A 26671-nucleotide genomic window follows, 5' to 3' on the forward strand; every position below is an offset into this window, starting at 1 on the left:
AAGAGAAGACGGTGAGGCCAGATAACATCAGAAACATTATTTTTAAAGAAACAGTTATCTTTAATAAAAAGGAATATGTGTAGTCCCTGACTTCCCACCCTCAAAGTAAAGGGAACTTGACTGAGCCAAAAGGTTTTCGTAGGTTCACTGTTAATCTGTCGTATCTGGGGAGGACAGGCTCAGCTGCTGTTTACGCCTCTGACCTAGGCTCCTGTTTGACCTAAGTCTGTCTTGATGCAGCAGCACAGGCCAGCGAGGAGGCAGTGTCATTTCGCCGTGAACGCAGCACATTTAGGCGCCAGGCAGTACGGCGCCGGCACAATGCAGGGAGTAACCCTACCCCTCCTACATTGCTCATCGGATCACCCCTAAGGTATGGTATTTTAAAATTCCACCAAGCTTAGCATGCATGTAACAGACCTCTAACTTGTTCTGTCAGTCTCAAGAAAGCATTTATTAAATAGCTTTGTTTTCCTTTTTCTTCCAGTTTCTCTCCTATACTGTTAACGCTTCTTTAGGCTTTCTCTGCATGTGACTGAGCTTATTGCATTATGCATGTCTTATATTGCATTATTTAAACAAAATGATCAGATTGGTTTAGCCAATTTTAAATCACAAAAATTATTTTAGGGCAGTTATAAAAATGTAAATAGAGGCCTTAAGTCAGCTTTTCATTTTGTTTCCTACACCAAGTTAGTAATATTAATGCAGTATCTTTCCCGAACACCTTGAACAGTGTTCAATATGAACAAATATGGACTGAGTGGTGAGCTTGTTGACGTCAGCCTGATAAACCAGTTTGATTATTTTATTTCACTAAAATATGATATATTTTATTTTGCATTGCTTGAAAATTAATCACCAGGACCTAGTAAATGACACGGAACTAGAATATTTAATTTTTGGTAACTTATGGTCAATTGGAGATATATATATACAGATATATATATTTGTATGTACATTTATGGTGAATTTCTCAACCTTTATAGTATGCTGAACAAAAAAATTATTTTTCCAATATTCCTAATTAGGAAAGCATCTATTTATAATCTTGGGAGTAATTTTTTATTGAAATTCTTAAGCTTTTTTATTCTCAATTATGTCAAATCTAATGAGCCTATGGCTTGAATTAGAAATATAAAAAAACCTATTCAAAAGACTTACGCTTTATTTAAAGAATACAAATATGGACGAAAATATATGTGCTTGCTTAAGCAGTGCGTATGTTATTATACCGTGTGCTTTTATTAATCTCTTTTGTCCAAAAGCATCATTACCCAAATTATTTTACTACATTTTGAAATTCAAAAGGAAGAAAATTTGGTGAAATAACTGCTGTTGAATGCATGGTAGGTTTGAAGAGATAAATCCCTTCCCATGTTAAAATCTTGTTCATGAAAATAGCAAAATCCTTATATCTTTAAATTACTGCTTTATTTTATATTCCCCTTGGGATTTAAGACTTGATTGTTCTTCTGAGTTTTACATTACCATCAGGAACTTCATCTTTCATAGATCATGTTCCTAATTAATCCTGCAGTAATACATAATTTATAATGCAGTGTGGATTAGTTAAACCAATATTTAAAATATAAAAATGGGGAAGCAACCATTGAAAAGAAACATTTGGTCTAGAAATCTTTTCTGAGTGCCTTTACTTTTTGTGAGCCCTCCTCTTCTATTTCCTTTGCTCCCTGAGGTAACTTTTTTTGCTGATGGATTTGGGATGTAGTCCCAACCTGCAGAAAGTGTTCACCATTTCATTTTACTTTTCCTATTTTGTGTTTTCTAACCTCTTCTTTTTTCCCCTTGAATAATACTTGCCATAGACATACTCTTTGCTTACCTTCTCACTCCATGTTGATATTTCTTAATCTTTTTTAACCTTCTCTTTTTAGTCTTTAAAAATCCTTTCATTCTTTGGATCTCACTCACTAAACAAATGTAGACAAATTTGGTTTTTTTCTCTGCCTGGTGGAATATTAAAGAACTGTTCTAACTCCAGCCAACCACATAGGATTTCTCCATGTTTTTCTAAGGTTTTAAATACATCACCATTCAAATGAGGATATGCTGTGAGCCCTTTATTTGTAAAGGGCTCACATTAGGATTTTTGGAAAGTAGTCTTCCAGTAATCAGTCAGCATGTAGATTTTGTTAAGGTTCCATGATATTTCCAGTACGAAGATTGCATGTACCTTAAAGAGGCTGACTTCATTATGAATGAATTAAGATAAAATTTAGCTGTGAGGAATTAGGAGAAACACCAATTGAATAAAACCACCTTTTTTAATTGCAAAAATATTCAGGTAAAGTAATAGTGGTATTCTCAATGTGGGTTACATAATAATAATCTCATCTTTAAATAAATATAGGATAGCATGGTTATGCAAAACTTGAAAAACTTGTCAAAAAGAAATGGAATAGGTATGATAATACTCTAATTATAATTACTCTATAAATATCAGTAAAATGTATTAACTTATTTTAAAGTTTAATGAATAGTGTAAGCAATCAACAGTCTAAAAAGCAACTTGGTAAAGTATATGTCTCCAAAGATTGGGGGTGAATCATCAATTTCCTTACAAAGAGAATTTGCATGTATTTTTTATGCTTGTTAGAATATCCTATTTCAGAATTACTTTTTAAAGTTTTTTTTGTTCATTAAGTTAACCTTGTAGGCCCTTATTAATTCTTCACAGTTAATAGAGATAAAAACAAAAATGAATATTTAAAAATTCTATAATACTAATATTAAGAGTTAGTTCTATATTTATCAGCCTAAATGTGATATCTTTAGAACTCTAGTTAATGGACTGGAATGAAAATAAATCATCAGTGCATTTGGGGGAAGGGAAAGAAGCTTTACTGTATTCTTAAATTTATTTTTTTAAATATAAGATTGAAAGACTTGTAATCAAATAAGGTCATAGTAATAACTGAGTCCATAATTGGAAATTCATATCATTTTGTGGTACTCAGGAAGGAATCCACCAAATATTTGTTGCTTGTGTACTGTGTTCAAGATACTCTTCTGCGTGTTCTCTGGAATCTGGAGATTCATAGCAATAATGGGATCATACTCTTAGAGTTTATTGTTTAGTTGGGGAGATACATACAAAGATAACTAACAGTGTAAGGCAGAATGTGTCAAATATTAAGTACGTGGTACAGAGGAAGGAAAGACCAAGACCAACTATATTTTTTTATCATTTAAATTAGAAGAGTTAATTAATTAGTAAGACTGCGTGTCAGTGATGCTACTGATAGCCAATAGTTTGGAAACCTAAATTTCTACCTTTTGCTGTGTTGTGAAATAGTTGCTACCTTTTCTGAAACTGATAGTTTTGATATATAATTAGTATTGTAAAAAAGATTAATTTTTGTCAATTATTAGTTAGCTTAAGGTGAAGTACCACCTCCAGGAATAGTTTTCTTAGCAATTTGTGCAAAAATAATACGCTTTTTTCTTGTTGAAGGATTCTTGAAAACAGGAATTCAAGGGACATAAATATTTTTTGTCTAGCTTTTTTTTTTTTTTTTTTTTTTTTTTTTTTTTTTTTGCTGTACGCGGGCCTCTCACTGTCGCGGCCTCTCCCGTTGCGGAGCACAGGCTCCGGACGCACAGGCCCAGCGGCCACGGCTCACGGGCCCAGCCGCTCCGCGGCATATGGGATCCTCCCAGACCGGGGCACGAACCCGTATCCCCTGCATCGGCAGGCGGACTCTCAACCACTGCGCCACCAGGGAGGCCCTTGTCTAGCTTTTGATGTTCGGAAACTGGACATTTACAACTGCATAGATTTTGGTTAATTTTCTTTGTTTCTTTATTCTGGAGTTGATTTTCATGCATTGCCTAATATTTTGAAAACCTTTTATATATGGATACGTTGAAGATTAACGTATTCTCAATACGTTCACATTAGAATACATCTAACTGCCGTATAGCACGTTTGTTTATGACTTTTAAGTGAAGAAATTGATGGAAAAATTTGTTGAGTATATATATATACATATATTATAAAATTTTGTCTTCTGAGTCTGAAGGATCATAGTACTTGAGCTACTCAAAATTTTCTCCCTTGTGAAATTTGGTCATTTTGGTAAGGTTTATGGATAACTTTAGATGGCTTCCAAGGACAGACTTACTATTTATAGTTATGACTTAAAAAGTTAGTGCCGGTAAGCATTGTCAGTGTTTTGCAGACTTATTTGTTTTTAATATGTTGCATACATTCCTGTGCTCTATTTAGATTATGTGCTTTTTATTGGCTCTAAAAGAAGCCTGAAAAAAAAATTAATGTTTCAGGTAGTGGTGATTAACAGAACTTTCTGTGGTGGTGGAAATACTTTATCATCTGCACTGTCCAGTATAGAAGACACTAACTACTAGCTTCTGCCCACTCTGGTAGCTGTGGTAGCCATGGTAGCCACTAGCTGTGTCACGTGGCTCTTGAGCACTTGAAATATGGTTAGCATGAATGAGGAACTAACATTTTAGTTACTTTAGTCGTGTGTGGCTACTGTATTAGACAGTACAGTTCCAGAGTGTGTTCTGTTACCATAACCACAGCTTTAAGCAATATATGAAGGTTTTTTTGTTTTGTTTTGTTTTGTTTTTGCGGTACGCAGGCCTCTCACTGTTGTGGCCTCTCCCGTTGCGGAGCACAGGCTCCGGACGCGCAGGCCCAGCGGCCATGGCTCACGGGCCCAGCCGCTCCGCAGCACGTGGGATCTTCTTGGATCGGGGCACGAACCCCTGTTCCCTGCATCGGCAGGCGGACTCTCAACCACTGCGCCACCAGGGAAGCCCTGAAGTATTTTTTACTTAGTCTTATTTCATGGTTACAGTTGACCCTTAAACAACATGGGTTTGAACTGTGTGGGTCCAATTACATGTGGGTGTTTTTCGATAATAAATACTATAGGATGACATGATCCGTAATTGGTTGAATCTTTGGATGCTGAACCGTGGATAAGGAGGGGCATTATAAGTTATATGTGGATTTTCAACTCTGGAGATTCGGCTCCTTAACCCCTGCGTTGTTCAAGGCTCAACTCTACTTCAAATTACAGCTCTCTTCCCAGTCTGCAGCAGGATTAGTCTTGTTTTATAGACATCAGAGAAACCGCTGTGTTTAAATTCAAAGGATTAGAGAGAAGTTGATACTCATGAAAATGATAAAGTTACCGAATGAGGCCATTCTAAGTAACATACTTCTTTTAATTCCTAAAAGGTCTAATAATTTTAATAATAGTGCAGAGTTGCATTGAACATCATGTAGAGAACGACATATAATAATTATACTCAAAGTGTTTTCATGAGTTTGATCAGTTTAAATTTGAGTGTTATACTAAGAAAATTTAAATTCATAGTGTTTAAAAATATATATAAACATAATGAGTTAAGAATATAATATAGTTTCTTAATTTTATCTAATTTTTAGATAATTTAGATAATTTTAATAACATTTATAATCACAAAATACTAAGTATTTTTAAATTTTTGTAAAATTCAGAAAAGATTATAATATCCCTTGAGAAATTACTGTTTTCCAAATTATTTTTATGGTTTTGTAAAACGATGGGTTCTTGTAATGAAACTTTGGTATGAATTGGAAAAGATAAGAACAAAATTCACTAAGGGAATGTAATTATTGTTAACTAACACCTGTATATAAAGCCTGTGGCCTTATTGCAGAACTATGTAGGCTTTTGGTAGAAAAATCACTTTATATATGAATTATATTTCTTCTAGCATCTCAGCAGTCATTTTTATTTCACTTGATTCAGTGTTTTTTATTCTGGTTATCTTCACTAGTTTGTGATTTTCTTTTGATTCAAAATTGTCATCTTGGTTGCATTTGATAAAGATTCTTTGGTTTTCAAGTGCATAGAAATTTTGTCTTATTGTGAATTTGAGATGCCAGAATATTTGAAAGAACAATTCTAGAATAATTATATCAAGGTTATTTATAAAAATGCATATTGAACTAAAAAATAGGTTTTTTCTATGAGGGACCAGCTACAGCCTACATATATTTAGTGTACTTGTGACTCTTCTTTGCTGCTTTTTTCCTTATACGAGAACTTTGTTGTCTTGAGGTGGAAAGGTGTCACAGATTGGTTGCTTTACGTATACATTGAACTTTTTCTGTGTTCATCACCGTGAATCAGATTTCTAAAGACTGGAAATTTTAAGCCGGCAGTATGATCTGCATATTTTACAAAGTTTGTTGGCTCGCTCTTAGGTTACACTGAAATCTTTTAAAATTAGTTTTCTATATTGACTTCTAGCTATTGTTTTCTCTTTTCTTCCCTGTAATGTCTCCCCAATCCATGTTTTTTCCTAGCCTTCAAGATGGTCCGCAAGACCAGCAGTCCACAGCCCAGGTCAAAGTCCAGTCCCGCCCCCCTTCCCAGGCTGCAGTGCTCAGCGCTAGCGCCTCCTTGCTGGTGAGAAATGGGAGTGTCCACTTAGAAGCACCACATGACAGTGCATCTGCTGTAGGCGGCAGCAGTGTGCACGATGAACTTGGTACGCAGGCCTTATGTAATCTTGGTGACGGAAAACTTTGATGTGGCAGATAATGGGTAACAGTGATTACACTTCTCTCCTGAGGTAGCTTCATTTTGGAACTATGCGTAAGAGCACTTTTTTTTAGGATTTGCCCTGTGTATAAGGAGAATTTGATATTTGCTTTTCCCTTTTCTGTTTCTTTCAACTCTTACTCTACATTTTCTTTTGAGCATGTCCGTTATTAATGGTAACGTATTAATAAATGTTCATGCTTTTGTCCTCTTATAACGATTTGGGCAATTTTATTATTTCTTGGCATTTGTACCATGTGGTGAACTGTTGAATTTTTAAAAATTATTTTGATTGAACCTTAATTTCTCTGAATTCTCTGCTGCAGGAAAGGCAAAAGTACTTTCTAATGGCCTATTGCTGTATAATCTTTCTTTTAAGTATTCTATATTTTACTTCAATGTCTGTCAGAAATAGGACTTACTATAATTCTAAATGCAGTATTCTGAGGACATGATGGCTCTATACCACTATCAAATGACTTTATAAAGTTTTTTCTTTTTCCTGTTAATACATCTAAAAATAGAAATATAAGTTATTAAATAGTTAATTCTCAGAGAGGTGGTATAGTTTAAAGCCTCAGTAATGCCTTAAAAAGACAGTATTTTATACTGGTTTGTTTTCTATTTCTCTGTCCGGTTCAGCTTTCTCGTGCTCAAAATGCAGGTTAATAGCAATTTAAGTAAATATAATGAAGAAGAAAATCTTGTTATTCAGAAATACACATTTCAAAGTATTATATTTGCTTACTGTGATTTTGTTTCTCCATGTTATAACTGTCTTTCATTTATAAAGAAGATAATTTAGTTGATGCTTTTACTAGAAGGATGTATGGTATAGGGTGCCCAAAATAGGTATAATAAAATTTCATATGCTATTTATTGACTCTTTTCCCATTTTGTAAAAACTCTTAGTTACAGAGAGAATTAGTAAGTATTAGATATGCATATTGATGAAAATTGTCATCTTTAGCAAATCTTATAGAAAGCTGAAAGTGGTCATCTAAGATATTTATACATTAGAATGTACGGTGATTTCTAAATAAAATGAGAAGGCAATAAAACATTTTAATTTTAGAGGGCTTTTGCTTTTGAGTTTGTAATTTGCAGAGAGCAGGGAGTCTATAAAGAGGGTGTTTGAAAAGAGTAAGGTAAACTTTAATTTAGTTACTTTGACTGAAAGTAGGGATGCTTCCTTAGCTGCAAATATATTGAGTAAATAGTATCTTTTAATTGACGTTTCTCTTGGGTTAACCCAAAGTTCCTATAAACAGAGGACTTGTCAATTTGTATGTGTAAAATTACAGTCACTATCACCATTGTCCATTGATCATTTGGTAGTAGATTAGCTAAGCTTAGTTTTAATCCATTTTGGATTTTTAAACTCTTGTCAGATGAAGAATAAATTGAACCAATAGGTGATTTTCCTTTGTAAAAATTCTTAATTTCTCAAAAAACTTGCTAAGCAAGGTTTAGTTATAAAGTTCCATGCTTAAACCACATGCAGATTATTGAGAATATGTACATATCGCATCTACTGGTGAATATTCAGGATATTCTCTTAAAATTTGGATTTTATCTTTTGTGTTAACTGCTTTCTGATAGTTCTTGGCCTGTGGTAATTGAACGTTGCCAAATTGAATGCTTAGTAATAATTAGCACAAAAGACACAATCAATGGAGAGTGTATACCTGTTCGTTTCATAGCACATAAGGTTGGCCAAAAAAGATTCGTAAAATGAACTGCTGCTGAACTTGAAGGAATTGGTAGAGACACTGATTTTTTAATATATTACACTAGAATATTTTTGTTGCATAGTTTAATTTTCTACATGATTTTAATTAACAGTAGTAAAATAATTTTGTGTGAATGAATTTGGATACTGTATACTCAAATATGTTGAAGTTAGCCATGATATTCCCTGAAAGTATGGAGTATTTACAAAGGATTGCTTCCTTCCAAATTTAGCTTCTTCAACTGAAAATTTTAAATGTATAATTTTTACATGTGAAAATTTATAAATACACATAATACATTTATATAACACACTCATACACATACACACTCAAACTTACATATATCCACTTATACATATATATGTTTGGGTGCATATAAATGTTTTCATGTGTATACATGTGTATGTTGTAATTGTGTGTTTACTTTTTAAAGTGGGGAATATTAGCCTTTTTTGATTAAAGGAAACTTGCAGTCAGGCATTATTTAATTCCAAGCCTAGGTAGTTTTCCTTAACTATGTTTTTGACATTTTTACTCTGTGATGTCATAATAGATAACCACATCCATTTCCTATACTAAATCCTGAGAATCATTTTTCTGTTGCATTTTATCTAGCATTTCAAGATTATCAGGTAGCACTGGACATGGTGGAAAAGTTCATTGATGATGGCATTATAAGGTTTTATTAGTAGCTTAATCAGCAGAGGAAAATACATTTTCATCATCCATTTTCCACAGGCATAATAATTGTTCATCATAACTTTTAAAACTGAATTATTAGTGTATAATTTAGAACCTGGTTGGAAAAATTTGGATGGCTTCCTTTCTCATTTATAGACTTCATTTCCACGGAAACTTTGTTTAAATAATTATGTAAGTGATGGGTAAGTTTTGAAGTTAAAATCTTTGAAAAGGAAATTACTATCAAAGAATTTCTCAAATCCTTCAATGTAACGTGTTATTCTTTTTGTAAAAACCACGTTCTAAAGGTTAATTTTCTTTTTATCAGCCTTTTGTTGAACTTATTTGCAGTTGATTTCATACTATAGTCTGAATTAAACTGCAGTTTTACTAAATAAAACAAACTTTTGCTTATTACCCAGGTAAGTCACACAAGAGACAGTTTTTATGTTAATCCTGGCTTCCGCTTGTGAATTAAGACTAATAAATTGATGTAGTGATGAAATAGGTTATTATAATTGATAGTTAAACTCTTAATATATATCACATCTCAGAGGAAGTATTCTAGATAGGATCAAACAGGAAAATTTGTCTTTTTTTTTCTGTGTATGAAATTAGTGGTGGTGAGGATATGTTTTGAGAAGTATATATAAAATTATTTTCATGTGAAAAATAAAAATACTGTTATAGGCAAGAAATGAGGACAATAGAGTTTTATGTTTATCAAGACATAAACGTAAAATATATAAATATCATAGGTAGTGTTCCTCTGAATTTAAGACTTTCTTAATTTCGTTAATGTATTAGAGGTTTAAAGAGTAATGAATTGATTTTTCTAAGGTTTTTTAAAAATTTCATTACTGTACAAGTATTTACAAAGAAGGTATTCTTTCTGATAATCCGCTTTACTACAGAACTTATTACCTTGAAAATGTGATCAGCTCTAGAAAAAGATTTAACGGAAATCTGGCAACACCCTATTGACCTTCTTAAGCAGTTTATAGCAGCTATGCGTTATTAAGGAGAAATACAATTTGGAGACTTTTAAATTTTTTATTTTAAAAAGCAGAGACTCAGATGATCTATAATACTTTCAGTGATTTTTATGTTAGTCTTAGTGTTTAAAATAGATTATATTATTATGGACTACTCTGTAACATTTTGGGCTCTGTCATTAAGTACTTCTCATTACTATAAATAAAAGTCAAGATGGCTTTAAAGGGACCTTGGAGTCCATACTTTAGTCTCCTATGTTATGGTAGATCTTTTTCATTCATCTAAACTAAAAGTTATTCTTTTTTGCAACAACCTTGATCTTACCCTTTATTGTTGTTTTTGAATACAAATTCTATTTTTTTGTACCTTTTTGCAGGGGAGGGCAACACAAAGTATTTATTTATTTAACATCTTTATTGGAGTATAATCGCTTTACAATGGTGTGTTAGTTTCTGCTTTATAACAAAGTGAATCAGCTGTACATATACATATATCCCCATATCTCCAGTATTTATAAATGAAAGTAAAATGTTTATTTTTATGGAAACAGTAAAAATGCTTCATTATCTCTAGAAGGAAGAAGTATTAAGAATTTAGGGGGATGTATTTGTACTTTTTGGTGTAAGGATGGGAAAAGCATGTTCTAATACAAGTTTACAAATACTGGAAAATAAAATGAAGAAAATTAAGTCATCTGCAGTCTTACCACTCAGAGATAGTCACTATTAACATTTTATTTTTATTTCCTTTCTTTTTTAATGCATACATGTATATGCTTTTCTAACAGAACTGGGATGATGTTGTATGACTTTTATGTCACCGTATGAGTTTTGCTTCTTGCTGTTTTCTCTTAGCACATTTGAACATTTATTCATGTTGTTTTTTAACTTGTTCTTAAGTGACTGCGTAATATTTTATCACTGCGAGCTACATGAAAGGTAGTGTAGAATAGTGAGCTCTAGAGTTAAACTTCCTGGCCTCAAATGCAAGCTCTACCACTTCCTAGCTGTGTGACCTTGGACAAGTTATTTTCTCTCCCTGTGCCTCAGTTTCCTTATGTATCAAAGAGGGGGATAGTAATAATACTTCATAGGTTTGTGGTGAGGATTATACCTATTAAAATATTGAAAGCAATTAGAACAGTGCCTGGCAATAGTAAATTACATAAATAATCATCACTATTATTGTTAACATTATTATTTATTACAATTTATTTAACCAGTTAACTAACCCCATTGTTAGTCTTCAAGATGATTCCTGATATTTTCTATTGTAATAAACACTCTGCTGAACATCCTTTGCACAGCCCTTTCTGTACAGCTGTGATTATGTCCTTAGGCCAAATACAGTGAAATGGAATTATCCGTCAAGGGGAAATAAACATTATTGAGACTTTGATGTATACTCTTAATTGCTTTATGGAAAGCTTGTTTACACTTTATCTGGCAGGGTTTGAGAGTGTCTGTTTTATCCCCACAAATATTAAAAATAAACCTAGATAAATTTTATTTTATCTACTCTAACCGTCATTTCCTGGAAATGCTCAGAAGTTTATCATTGTTACTGTGGAAAGACTACCGGCATATTATTTTTTAAAGTTTGGGATGCTTGAACTGCTCTAGGAATTTTACAGAAGATAACAGAGACTGGTTGAGATATCTGATTTGTCTCTTGCCAGTCTGTGTTGTAAAGAATTCATTGAAGCACTAGATTAACTGCTTTCTAACGTTAACATTCTTAAGATTCTAAATTAAATTGATTAGTATGTGCATTAGTTAGAATATAGGTAGAGTCTTTAATGGAGAGACCTGCCCTCCCTCATCCCCCATCAGTGACTGAAATTAGAGAGAAGTTTACATTTCTCTCATAACAGTCTGTTGGGAGCCGTCCCTAGCAGATGGGTTGGTTCTTTTATCTTCCACATATGGCTTCCCTGCTTGGTCCATGGTGACTGCTCCAGTTGTTGACATTTACCCCCAGACAGGAGGGCAGTGGGGAGGGGGGTGCTAAAAAAAGGTCAAGGACAGCTAGCCTTTATCTTTCAGACTGTGACTTGGGAAATGTGCCTGTCACTTTCTCCTGCCTTCCATGGGCTCATACATAGTCACATGGCAACTTCTAGCTTCAGGAGAGGCTGGGAGAGGTCTCTAAGTAGATAGACATAGGCTCAGCTGAAATTCACTGAGGGGAAGGTCCTATTTTGAAAAGGGATAAGGACAAGATGCATACTGGAGGCCAGTCATCAGTCTTTGCCACAGTAAGACAATAAACACTTCAGATCAGTAAGATTAAGATCAATGACCTACTAGAAAAGTTGAGAGTTACAAGTAGCTTGCAATTATGGGCAAACAGCTCAACTTTGCTCATAATTTTTAAAATTGCAAATTAAAAATAGGATTATGATATTTTTCATCTACTGAATGTGTAGTGATGTCCATTGTTGGAAAGGGTCTGGTGAAATAGACCACTACAAGATTGAACATTTTTGGAGGGAGGTTTAGAACAATAGACCAAAAATGCCAATATATTTTAATCCACAAGTTTCACAAACATGCGAAGATACATGTACGTGGATATTCATTGTAGCATTGCTTGTAATTTGGAAAACTGTAAACAATCTAAATGTCTGTTGCTGGAGAACCCCTGGTGTATTATTCATGAACATAACTATGATGTTCAGAACTTGATATATATGTGTTATTGACATGAAAAGGTAAGCTATTTAGTAAGCAAAAGAAGTAAATTTTAGAAAGTGTGTATGAAGAGAATGATCCATTTGCTTGGGGACAAAATGTAGATAAAAATTTTTCAGAAGAACCCAGAAAGTGCTCTTGGCAGTGGCTTTCTGTGGGGAGTGGGGAACTTTCTTCATTTTATATACTGCTTTTGAATCTTTCGATGCGTCATATTTTAAAAATGAAACACAAAAACAAAACAACGGATGTCACTCATTCTCCAAAACCTTGATTAGTAACGTGTGGGAATTTCACTGACTACATGCTGTCTCATGTTCATCCATCTACTTGGTCTTTTACCTGACTAGTCTTTTTTTTCTTGTTTGTTTTTAAATCAACTTTATTGACATATAATTTTGGCATGATAAATTGTGTTCATTCAACATGTACAACTTGGTGAGTTTTACCAGATGTGCACGCCTGTGAAATCCCACAGCCAAGATACAGAACATTTTCATTGTCTTCAAAAGATTGTGCCCCCATTGCAGTCTGCGCCTCCTCTGTTCCTGGCCACAGGCATCCACTGTGTGCTTTATGCCATTATGTTCTTCCTCTCCTAGAAGTTCATATAAATGCAGTTACACGATATGAAACCTTTTGTGTTTAGTTTTGCGCTTAGCCTGGTGCTTCTGAGATTCATTATGTTGTTAGCAGTATGTTCCTTGTTGCTGAGTATTCATTTTATGAGCTTACTATATATTTTATATTCATTCATCTGTCAATGGACAAGTTTGTGTTGTTTCCAGGTATTGGCTCTCGTGAATAAAATGTCTAAAATGTTTTCAAAAGTAATTTTATATTCCCACCAGCATGTATGAGTTCCAGTTGTTCCCATTCTCACTGACATTTGCTATTTTTGGCCTTTTAAATGTTAGCCCTAATGGGTGTATAATGATATCTCATTGTGGCTTAAATCTGCATTTCTCCTATGAGCAGGGATGATGAGGATCCTTTGGTGTGTTTATTGACTATACATATATATATATATATATATATATATATATGTATATATATATATATCTTCTGTGAAGTGTGTCCAAATCTTTTACTCAGTTTTAAAATCAAGCTGTTGGTCTTATTATTGACATTTAAGAGTTCTTTTGATATTTTAGATACAACTAATGTGTCAGATACAAATTACAAATATCTTCTCCCATTCTGTGACTTTTTTTGTTTATTTATCTGATCACTTGTAATGTCATTGATGTCATTGTTATGGATTATTTTACCAAGATGAGGAAGACTTGCCCTTTTGAAGGAGATGTGAGATGATGAAATTATATCAGAATATGAACTTGTACATTCACTTCTGGAAGGTTCACCTGATCTGGGGATTCCACTTAATGAATTGACATGTTGTGTTAAGTCAGAACTAGCGAACAGTGACCGTGGCAGTAAAATATATCAGTATATGAATCTCTTTCACTGTTACCAAGCAATAGAGTTTATCTGTCTTTTCTTACCAGTACTCAAAAGCTCTCTTCTAAACCAACCTCTTTCTTCTCATTTCTACCCTTTTTCTTATCCTTCTCCTGTTTTAAAAACCTAGCACATCATTGCACGTTCTAGGAAGAAGGGCTGGTTGTCGTATTGAACAGGAGCAACATAGTGACTTGATTTCCATTTAGCACAAGAATTAAAGAGATTTTATAAAAGTAAGGCCTTTGGTCTAGGACAGGCTTTAGCAAACTATGGCCTGGTGACTATATCTAGCTTGACGCTTGTTTTGTAAATAAAGTAAATATTTTATGTGTTTTCTGTGGCTGCTTTCACGCTACAGTGGTAGACTCAAACTGTTGCAACAGAGACCATCTGGCCCACAAAGCCTAAAATATTTATTATCTGTCTCTTTACAGAAAAAGTTTGCTGATCCCTGGTCTAGGGAGAAACAGGTCCATAAACCTGTAAGCAGCAGTAAAATGAGGCATTTCTGTCTGGGTGAAAACTCTTGTTTTCTCAGAGACTCACAGGCACCACTCATAGTAAGGGGGGTGCTATCCAAGAAATGGGAACTTGTCAAGGCCTCCTCTCTTAAAGGTGTCATGTATTCATTGGAATGATATTGTGAGCACAATACTCATCACCGCCAGAAAAAGACACTTCTCGTAGAGTACTCAAGTTCGTCATAGAGATAGATGTGTGTAGTCCCCCAGTTGTCTTCTAAAAACACTTCGTAAAGCTGCCTCCCTTGTCTCTCTCTCTCTCTTTGCTCTTGTAGCCCCTCCTTGCGCTAAGAATAATGCTAGAAAAGTGAGAAGTCAAGCAGTGTATCAGGGTTAGGCTTGGAGAATGCAAAATGAATGGGGGTGTAGGGTGGGGTTCTACAGAACGAAATCGTCCAAGAAATGTAAGAGGCCTTCTTTGTCGTTGGTGCTAGGAAGATTGGAACAACCCTACGGATGATTTGTCCTTCTGGTAACCACCTCTTTCTAAGATAAATAAGTGAAATGAGTGACATTAAGAATGCATTAAGGGTTTCTCACAATATAAACTGAACTTTGTGTTACGTGGTGAGGATCTTTATTGATAGGACTAATTAGAGAATCTCATTAATTTCTATGTCTTTTATCAGTGTTTTGCCAGTGTTTATTTTGGTTTTTTGTTTTTTAATTTATTTATTTTTAGCTGCGTTGGGTCTTCATTGCTGCACACGGGCTTTCTGTAGTTGCAGTGAGCAGGGGCTACTCTTCGCTGTGGTGCGTGGGTTTCTCATTGCGGTGGCTTCTTTGTTGCAGAGCACGGGCTCTAGGCACGCGGGCTTCAGTAGTTGTGGCTCGCGGGCTCTAGAGCGCAGGCTCAGTAGTTGGGGCACACGGGCTTAGTTGCTCCGCGGCATGTGGGATCTTCCGGATCAGGGCTCGAACCCGTGTCCCCTGTGTTGCCAGGCGGATTCTTGACCACTGCACCACCAGGGAAGTCCCCAGTGTTTATTTTGAATTTGTGGCTTCAGGGAAATGCTTCAAGTGTCCTTGTTCCTTAAATCAATATTCAGTTTTACTTATCTTCTTGTTCATCACTTATGTATTGACCTGTGGTTACTGGAAATTCTCCCACCTCAAGAAAAATAGGGTTTTGTGGAATTAAATTGAATTTTTGAAGACAATAGCAGTCATTATTGAATATTTGAAACAGAAATACCGTGTGCCTTAACTTTTCTTTATCTTAGAGATGCTATATCATGGCCAATGTCATTATTAAGTCTGAAATTCCAGCCTCCAATCTTGTTTGTCAGAAATTAATGATTTTCTTTTAAAATCATGACAGAGCCATACTGTTAGATATAATTAGTTATGACCTGGGAGTTGAATTATGAGGAGATAACTTAGTTTATAATCATAATGCATGTGAGGAGGACATAGTTCATTGATGTTCTACTTTCTTCCCAATTAATGTTCATTAGAAATAATATTTAAATGGAAGTATTTTTCTAAATACAGAATACTTATTAAAATAGGGTTATTAATAAGGGCACATTTACTTATTAGTTCAGAAAGGTTAACTGTGATTATGGTTTTAATCTCAAATGAGATATATGTCAAGTTGTTATGTTTGCTAAGAAGATTTGTACAAATTTAAGATATTATTAATTTTTATAAACCAATAGCAATATGTACTTATTTCTGTTTTGGTTATTTTTGAAGATGTCTTTAGTAGATTATTATATTCATATATTAAAATGTTACTAAGTTTTTCACTGAAACCTTAAGCTAAACACTTTTTAGTGTAATTTATTTTTCTGAATTATCTTCTGAATAAAATTTGTTACTTCTGAAGTGCTGTCAGCTGCCAAGCCCAAAGATGTAAGAGGGACATAGAATCTGTTCTTTTGGTGGAGTTAAGTTGGGACTACACCATGAAGCCTTAATGCAAAGTTAGTTTGTTCTGACATATGCCATGTATGTTTTTATGAACCTGACATGTTTGTAAAGTTAGTAGGTAGACAGAAGCTTCTTAGGGAAAAAAAACAAGCACTGTTGAAGTCATGCACATTTGTTGAAATTATAACTGCCCTTTTCTTAGACATGTTTTATGCTTTGTTTAAATTTTAAATTTTATTCCTTGTTACTCAGTGGTTTTGTATGCATTCAGAGTTGTAGATTTGTAGTTGTAGTTGTAGATTTATGTAGTAATAAAACTACTCAGTTTTTCCAGCTTTCTTTCTGAAAAGCTTTTGGGGGGTTGTTTTATTTTTATTTAAAATGCACCCATTTCTTTATAAGTTTCATACTAGACATCTATACATAAAAGACAACATAGTTGCAGTAATGACTTAATCATCTTTTACTGTTTCGTTTGAAAATTACAAAGAGTAATATTTTAGTTGATTTCAGTTGCATATAAATATTTATTATTTTTAATATCCCAAGAACAGGACTTATATTACTAAAAATCCCATGGAATGCTTAAATACTCAGAATATACTCCAATAATTTAAATTCTACTGAATATAGAATTATTTCAAAAATACACACAAATTATGTGATATAAACACAAATATTTATGTATTCCATTCTTACTGGATTTCATACTAGCCCGCCCAGCTCTGTTACTCTGTGATTTAGTCATTTAATATGATTTTATATTCTTCTGCATTTATGCAATCTGTGATTTTGATCAGGTGTTTCTTTTCTTCTGTTAATCTAAGTTAATTTTAGCACAGCCCATCTCTGATTATACATGCTAATAAGTAAGGAAAGAGCACAGCATAAAAAGTTACAATTTAAAAATAATTTTAAAATCTCAGTCAAGGCAGTTTTTAACTTTTGTCTTTACTAACAATTTCTTCAACCCACCCTATCACTTCAGAAAACTCTATCATTTCATTTTAGTTCCCTACTCTGGTTTCTGTTAGAGGTGCTAAGAGTGAGGAACTCATGGCTAGAAGACGGGGGTAAAAAGCGGAGTTTTAGATAATCTACATGCTCAGTAATCCTCCCTTGAAAAACAGCAAATGAGCTGAGCATTTCACAGAATGCCTTTTTCCCTAATTTATCTCAGGAGTATTTTGACCAAAAATAATGCTACTACAGAAAACACCATAATAGGATAAAATATTATGACTCATAGAAAGTACTCAATCCTATTTAATAAAGTACTTTTTCTGATTCTAGTCCTTTTGACGAAAGAAGTAGTTGTTGAAATGTTCTGTGAACCCTTGATTATATTAGAACATTATGGGGGCCTTTTATTGTCATTTTTCAAGGATTTCACTTAAATAAAAATTCTTATTGTATACTGTTTTCATTGTAGTCATGGAAAAGAAATCCTTTAGCCTTGTCATCAAGTTGAAATTGCCCTTTAGATTTCTCATATTTATAACCTCAGTAGTTCTAGCTAGTAAAACAAAAACCTCATAAATACTCAAAAGGCAGTCTGGACTAGATCCAAACAGTTGCAGTTATATACCTCATCTTATTGTCCTACTAGAAATTTATATTCATTTATTTATGCTCCCTACCCACCATTGATATGGCTTACCATAGATCTTCAAAGTACAGCATGCATTTCAGACAGTATTCAGGTTTCTAAAATTCCATTATCAGAAATCATTTTACGTTATACAGTTCGTTTTAAGAGTTTTTTTTTTCAAACCTATATTCTTTGCAACCAATAAAATTTCTAAGCCTTTTATCAGTTCTGTAGATACTTGGCTACAGCAAATGGTGTTCCTGAATTCTTTCATAGAGTTCTTGTAGAATCATACAACTATTAATATTCATTGAATACTGTAGTTTGTCACCAACATTATTATACTTCATTCATTGAACTTCCTTAGATCCATTTTGATACTTTTCATTTCTTCTTAAAAGTAAAACAAAACCAAAAAACTCTGAAGGTAATCACATAAATTTGTTGTCTTGCAGTTTGAGCTATCTTAAAACTTAAGCAGCCCTCCAAATGGCTACTCACCACTTGTAAGTAGTGGTCAGGTGACCTTTAAACAACATTCAGTTTGTTTGTATTATAATTTGAATTGAGAATGTGCTGGGAGGAGAAAAGAGAAGGAGACTGCTATTACAAGCTGACTTAAATCACTTTTAACACCTGATTGTGTATGTTGACATTTTGCCACACTGTTTAGCATTCCTTTTCAATTCACATCATGCTGAATTACATGTAGATCATTGTTTTTTAAATATTTTGGGAAAAGAAGGTTATAGTACATTTTCTTAGATTGTAACAAGCTTAAAATTAGTGTTTCATGAAGGAAAATTTCTGAGTATTCTAATGGCTTTTTAAAAAAAATCATTTATTTGCTAGGTAAGTTCTCTTCTACGCTTTATGAGACTGGTGGCTGTGATATGTCACTTGTGAATTTTGAACCAGCAGCAAGAAGAGCATCCAATATCTGGTATGTGTGAAGTCATATTAGGGGAGTGTATATACTTGCATATGTTTGCCGTTTTTAAAGTTTGTAAACATTGAGATAGAAAAGTTATTTTGAAAACATTTGTTTATATTGGGTTAAATAAATGGTCATTATGCATTTGTCGCCAAAGAATTAAAGTAGAATTTTTTGCTGTGGAAAAAAAGAAAGCTGTTATTCTTAAAACAAAAGCTATTATGTATTTTAAAAAAATTAAGTAAAAATTTCCTGTAGATCTTACCATGAGACAGCAGTTCCCTGCAGTTTCAAATTTAACTATGTATATATATCGCATGATGGAAAGAACTTATTAGAAAAATATTTACACAGCTAAGTTCAAACCCATCGATTCTCTTTCTTTGTGTAATTTCAAATTTTTATTTCTGTGTGAGGGTTTTGGTCAAGTGTCTTTTTAAGTGATTATCTTTTATTTTGTTTTAAAATGTGTTTACCAGCTGTAAGAAGTAGGAATTTCTTAAAATGTGGGTAATATGTTGCATTTAGTTTCTTTTCTCTCCTTCCCTCAGGAAGGAATTATGTAAGATAACAGAGAAGTTAGGAGGAAAGCAAATAAGAAATAGAAATCTTGATCGTATAACATAATCAATTATAGTTTAGAATGTGTTCAATTTTTTTTCTGAAATTTTTATCTTACTCATCTATTCAAATTGCTGCATTGAAATTCATTGTTGATTGATTAGCTCACTTTTTTTCCACAAGAGTCATTTGATTCTTATTTTAGGACTTCCATTTAATAGTGGGACACACCTATTTATATGTTACATATCTATGGGCAGTTAGTTTTTTCAGTTTTATGGGTCTCTTTAAAGCAATAAGGTCTTGTGATCACTTAGCTTAGCATGCTGAAAAGATAGAACATTTCAGAAACTGTACTCTTTAATAAAGCTCCTTTAGTCCAGTTTCAGAATTCACCCCCTCAAAAATGATTGGAGTGTTCAGATGATTTTGTAACAGTGGAAGCAATAGGAGGATGGAGCAATGGGAACACTTTATTATGTTTAATATAATTCAAGATAAGAACAATTCCTTACACCATAAATGTGGTAAGGTCTTAAGTTTTGAAATCTAAATTTGACTGAACTGTGGAAACTGAATTGTCACGTCCTAGACTATTATATCATAGGTTAAATTTATTATGGCTCCTGGCAATATGTTAATTGCTTTCTTAAACAATTTTCACAAGAACTTTGTCATAGAGGTACTTTTATCCTATGTTACCAATGAGGAAACTGAGGTATAAAAAGGTTAGATAACTTGTCCAAGATCTCATTCAGTTGATGAGGAGATTTGAATATAGATACTTTGACCCAGAGGCTATGCTCCTAATCACAACTCTAGGAAAATTCGATTTTGTACTTTGAAGTTTACATGGAAAAGTAGACAGTGTAAGTATCATGTAATTGTTAATAGACTTATTTTTCTTTCTACTACTTGACAAGCTGTTTATTCCCTAAAGTCTTCTTCATTTTTCTTTAGTGACACGGATTCACATGTATCCAGTTCTACCTCAGTTCGATTTTATCCACATGATGTGGTAGGTTTTCCTTTATTTTTATAAAATGCTGTATTTTCAGATTAAGTAGCTATACAAATCAGAAAATTGATGAGGTTACAAAATATCAGTTTTGTTGAAAACTGGCAAAATCACCTTTGCTGTCCCATAGTGGATCTCTTCTCATAAGTCCTTTGTTAAGAAGCAAACAAGCGTAAAGCACCATGAAGTTTAATTAGCTATTTATGAATCAGTAACTATACTTTTGAGGGTACATAGAGGTCTGTTTACTCACCAGTGTCATAACCTGGTTGTGCCATTTTTAACTGCCATTTTAAAACTTCACTTTGAACATTATGATTTTGGTACATAGCTAACTGATTTGGTACTTATCTACTAACTGTTGGTTAACTATTAGTTATTCATATACCAGTGTGTGTGCTTAGTGATGTTACCGCTGTATAAAAAAATGCCATATGAGATGCAGTGGGTATATTTTAAAAAGATAACACTGCCTTTGTGTGATGTATATCAAAATATATATATTGAGGTTAGAAAAGATAGAACAGTTGAAATCCTTATAAGCAATATTTAAGAGATACAAGGTACGTGTAGATAAATTTAGTGCCAAAGAGATTAATTATTAGTGGCTTCCTGAAGATGATGAGTTGTGAGCAGGGTTTTAAAACCATAGATGTGAATTGGCACAGAACAGTAGTTTTCAACATTTGGCAATGTCTGGAAATATTTTTGCTTGTTACAATCAGGGGGATGCTGTAGGTATCTAGTGGGTGGAAGCCAGGGATGCTGTAAAACATTCTACAGTGGAAAGCATAGCCCCCACCCAAAGAATTATCTGGCTTGAAAGTACCTGTAGTGCCAAGATTGAGAAACCCTGGCATAGAGGATATGGGAGAAAAAGTGTTTGGGGAGATATTTGTCAATGCTTAGAGACAGAAATGGCTGTTATATAAGAAACATATTTTCTTGACTTTACCCCACCCCTGTGTAGGAAAAATAAAGACTGTTCCTACTCTTCTGCTGCAGTGTATTCCTGGAAACTCCACAGGAAAGCAGAAATGGGGAAATGATTACAGTGATCCCTTGGTATCCGCAGGGAATTGCTTCCAGGACCCTGTGCGGATACCAAAATCTATGTTTGCTCAAGTCCTTTATATAAAATGGCATAGTAGTATTTTCCACTGTTAAATGGTATGAGAGCCTTGAGACAGCAAAATGCTGGCTAGTGCTATGCTAAATTCAGTAAACTTTGGATTCTTTCAGAGGAAGGGGAAACTGGTGAATGGATGAGTTGAAGCTGAAAGAAATGTAATGTGGTACTATCCTGTATAGCCTCAGATGAGCAGCCTGCCAAAACAAAAATAAAGGAGTGTGGGAGGGATTTGAAAACAGCAGTAAGAGTGATAAGAGACTGTACGAAGAATTGAGATTTGAAGGCATTGAATCCAATGCAGAGGAGCTTAGATTTGACACAGTAGTGAGGTTCATAGCTTAATGAGAGAAGAGAAGGGGTAGGGAGAAGGGAAGCCGCTAATGATTCCCTGTTGGTGATTTTAATGGATTCACTAGCTATACAATCATAAAATACTAAAATTTCAAATACTTCCTAGAAAAATCTTTCCAAAAGGCCTTTGTTGTAGTTCACTTCCTTTTGTCACCTTCTGTAGTTTCTAACAATCATAAAATATCCACAAGAGTGGACTAGTGTAGAGAATTAAGGAGGTTTAGATAATTTGCAAGCTGATTGCATAACCCTTGAAGCATGACTTGATTAGAGATATTTTAAGCCTTTCAATGCTGATTTTCTTTTAGCTCTCTCTTCCACAGATTCGATTGAACAGACTATTGACCATCGATACAGATTTGTTGGAGCAACAAGACATTGACCTAAGCCCTGATTTGGCAGCTACTTATGGTCCAACAGAAGAAGCTGCCCAAAAAGTTAAACACTATTATCGCTTTTGGATCCTGCCCCAGCTGTGGATCGGCATTAACTTTGACAGACTCACACTTTTGGCCCTGTTTGATAGGTGAGAATATAGTGTGATATTAAAGATATACACGGATTTTATTTTTAAATTGAAATGTATTAAATTACCCATTGAGTATTTGACTTGGTTTCCATGTTGGAAGGTGTTTTCTATTTTGGTTCTCCTGAGATAAAATTTAAGTTAGTAAGGCTCCCAAACATTGACTCTCCTGAATCCATTAAAAGCTTTTTTTGTGGAAATTTTAATATGTTTATTTTAAAAATTGTTTTTATCATTAAGAATCATACAACTGTACTTAAAAGCCAGAGAATTTGAGGTGTTATTGACCATAAGGTTATATGTAATATGACTCGAACTATAAAAGGTATAATAGTAAACAGTATTAGTCAATTATGAACTTGGTGATGAACTGCTGCTTCTAGTTGACATGGAGTAACAAAGACTGGGTTTACTCTTCTACGTAAAACAATGAAAAACAGATAAAATGCATGAATCAGTGGTTTTCAAGACACTGGAAATAAGACAGAAAAGGACCGTGATTCCTGAGAGATGGGAAGCAAATTATGTGAGCCCACCTTACTGCCTTAAGAGAGTCCCCAGGCTGTGGTACTGAAGTAGAGTCCAGCAGACTTCCTGAGTTGAGGAGATGGAGCTCAGAGTCCAGGGAGACTAGAGCAGCTCAAGTCTGTAGGATAGAACATCAGAGAGAGGATTGCTGCTCAGAGAGCGAACCTCAGAGATTTTTAGTGGGTCTCCTCAACTCTTCAGCAGAGTATTGGTAAGAGAATGTATAGGAGGAAGACAGGGTCAGAATGATGTGAAAGAAACAGGAACAGTGCCTGGCACACAGGGCTGGGGATAGTGCCTATCCCCACCCACCATAATTCATACTTTATGATGCATTGTGTAGGGTACTCAGGAAAGTCTTGCCTTAGAAGTGGGGAGTAATTAGCCCTAGCATGAGCACTGCTCCAGACCCACCTAGCAAGCCATAAAAGCAAGACCTGAAAGGATCAAACTGTTTCCAAGTAGCATAACAAAGCTCAACAAGATTTATAAAAATCCAGAAATTCTCACCACATAAAAAGTTAAGATTCACAATATCTGGCATCCAATCGGAGATTACCAAGCATACAAAGAAATGACAAAATGTGATTTATAATGAGGGAAGTAAGGAAACCAACCTGTAACTGTCACTGATATTAGAATTAGCAGTCAAAGACATTAAACAGTTATAAATGTACTTTGCGTGTTAATAAAAATTAAGTAGAGATACGGAAGGTATGAAAAAAAAGACCCAAGTCACACTTAGAGATGAAAACTAAAATGTCTGAGATGAAAAATACAATGGATGAGATTAATGGTAGATTAGACATTACAGAAGAAAATATAAGTGAAGTTGACAGCATGGCAGTAGAAACTAAAAAATGAAACAAAAAAGAATCATTCTCCTACTCCCATCCCCCAATGAAAAGACTATACAAAATGAAAGTAAGCCAAGGGAGACAGGAAGAGAGAAAAAATTTTGAGGAAGTAATGGTGGAAAACTTTCAAAATTTGATGAAAACTACAAATGTACACATTGAAGAATCTTCATGAACCTCAAGTACAAGAAACATGAAAAAAACTATACCAAGGCACATAATTGCTCAAATCAGTGATAAAATCTTAAAAACTGCAAGAGAAAAAAAGATGTAGTTTGTACAGAGGAACAAGAATAAGGAAGACATCAGATTTATTGTTGGAAAAAATACAAATGAGATGATGGAGCATCATTTTTAAAGTATTGAAAGGAGAGAAAAACTCAATCTGGAATTCTATAGCCAACAAAACTGCAAAAACCAAGATGAAATAAAGACATTTTTGGACTAGGAAAAACTGAAAGAATTTTTTTCAAGCAGACCCGCACTACAAAATATATTACAGGATGTCTTTCAGGCAGAAGGATACTAATACCAACTGGAAATATGGACCTACCCAAAGAAATAAAAGATCACTGTAAATGGTAAGTAACTACATTAATAGATATATAAAAATTTTTCTTACTGATTAAATCCCTTTGAGACATAATTGGATGTTTAAACAAAAATAATAATGATGTATGATTTATAAGATAAGTAAAAGTAAAATTCATGATAATAATAGCATAAATGCCAGGAAGGGGCATATAAGAGTATACTACTATAAGTTTCTTATACTGTATATGAATTAAATATCAGTTGCTTATACTGTATGTCTACTTATACTACATCACTTGAAGTAGACTGTCATAAAATGTATACTAAAGCAACTACTAAAATAACAAAAGAAAGAGTTATAACTAGTAAGTTAAAAAAATAAAGTAGATAAAATAGATGCATAAAAATTATTCTCTTAATCTAAAATAAGGCAGAAAAGGAAAGAGATCAAAAAACAGATTGACAGAAGATAAATGACAGGATGATAGTTGGAAAAGTCAGAAATTGTCAAATTGGAGAAAAAAAACAAGACTCAATTCTTTGCTGCCTACAAGAAATGCACTTTAAATATAAAAACAGAAAAGATATATCATGCTAACACTAATCACAGTAAAGCTAGAGTGGCTGAATTAATGTCAGACAAAGTAGATTTCAAAGCAAAGAATATTACCGAGGTAAAAGGAGGTCATTTTATAATGATAACTGGTCAATTAATGCATAGGATTTAACCATCCTAAATGTTTTTACATCTCAAACAGTGCTTTGAAGGAAAAGCTGATAGAAATACGAGAAATGGATAAATTCGCAATTATAGTTGAATTCAGCACACCTCTCTCAATAATTGATAGAACAAGTATGTAGAAAATCAACAAAGATATAATTGTCAGCCAACCTAAGTTGATTGACATTTATGGAACACTCCACTCATAACCACAGAATACACATTCTTTTATGTGCACACAGAACATTTACCAAGATAGACCATATTCTGGGCCATAATATAAGGATCAAATTTAGAAGGATTTGAGTCCTATATAGTGTGTTCCCTGACCACGGAGTTAATTATAAATCAGTAACAAAAGAACCTTGGAAAATCCCTAAATATTTGAAAGCTAAATACATCTAAATAACTCATACATCAAAGGACACATCAAGAGGGAGATTAGAAAACATTTTGAACTAAATAAAAATGAAACACAAACAGAATTTTTGTGATGCCACTAACACAGTACTTAGAAGAATTTATAGCACTGAATAAGAAGAAAAGTCAATTCAGTGACTTCACCTTCCCCCTTAGGAAACTAGAAAAAGAAGATCACGTTAAGCCTAAGAAAGCAGAAGAAAGAAAATCATAAAGAACCAAGCAGAAATCAGAAGATTTCTGATTTCAGAAACACAGAAGACAGTAGAGAAAAATAAAGGGAACCAAAAAGCTCAATTAAAGTAATATACTTTAGCCAGGCTGATCAGGACAAAAAAAAAAGTTACAAATTACCAATATCAGGAATGTGAGCTAGGATATCACTACAGATTCTACAGGTAATAAATGGATAATAAAATATTATGAGCAGCTGTATGTAAATAAATTTGACAGTGGACAAATTTCTTGAGAGATAAAAACTATCAAAGTTCTGAAAGAAATACAATATCTTAATGTTCCTATATCTATTAAATAAATGGGCATTGTAGTTAAACACCTTCCCATAAAGAAAATTCCAGGCCTAGATAGTGCCAAAATAATATCCCAGATCAGTGGAGAAAGGATAAGCTTTTCAACAAGTGATGCTAGAAACATTGGATTTCCATATGCAAAAAAAAAAGAGAAAAATAAAGAATTTGTATTATTACCTTGCATCATATTACAAAAATTAACTCAGAGTGGATCATAGGCCTAAATGTGAAATCTAAAACATAAAATTCAGAAAAAAGCAAAACGTAGGAGAAAAGATTTGTGACCTTGGGTTAGGCAAAATTGCACAGATGTGACATCAAAAACAGATCAATGAAAAAACAAATTGATAAATTGGAATCATCAAGATTAAAAACTAACAAAAGCCGAAGGGAGAGTACGTGTTCAGTGACAAGC

The 26671-nt window shown here is 33.8% G+C and overlaps 1 protein-coding gene across 5 annotated transcripts in view; it reads left to right on the plus strand.

Moving 5' to 3' along the window:
* Positions 1-26671, plus strand: part of PCNX1 (pecanex 1) — a 172468-nt gene that overhangs the window by 67800 nt on the left and 77997 nt on the right. Inside the window, exons 7-11 of one of the 5 annotated variants that reach the window (XM_082617814.1) lie at positions 241-373; positions 6353-6537; positions 18997-19087; positions 20600-20657; positions 22449-22666. In XM_082617814.1, coding sequence (XP_082473940.1) covers positions 241-373; positions 6353-6537; positions 18997-19087; positions 20600-20657; positions 22449-22666 — 685 coding nt within the window. The remainder of the gene's footprint in view (positions 1-240; positions 374-6352; positions 6538-18996; positions 19088-20599; positions 20658-22448; positions 22667-26671) is intronic. The other 4 variants (XM_082617816.1, XM_082617815.1, XM_082617817.1 and 1 more) reach the window with 4 other exon arrangements.

Source organism: Mesoplodon mirus, assembly GCF_964341445.2.
Source record: "Mesoplodon mirus genome assembly, chromosome: 4".
Classification (NCBI taxonomy): Eukaryota; Metazoa; Chordata; class Mammalia; order Artiodactyla; family Ziphiidae; genus Mesoplodon; species Mesoplodon mirus.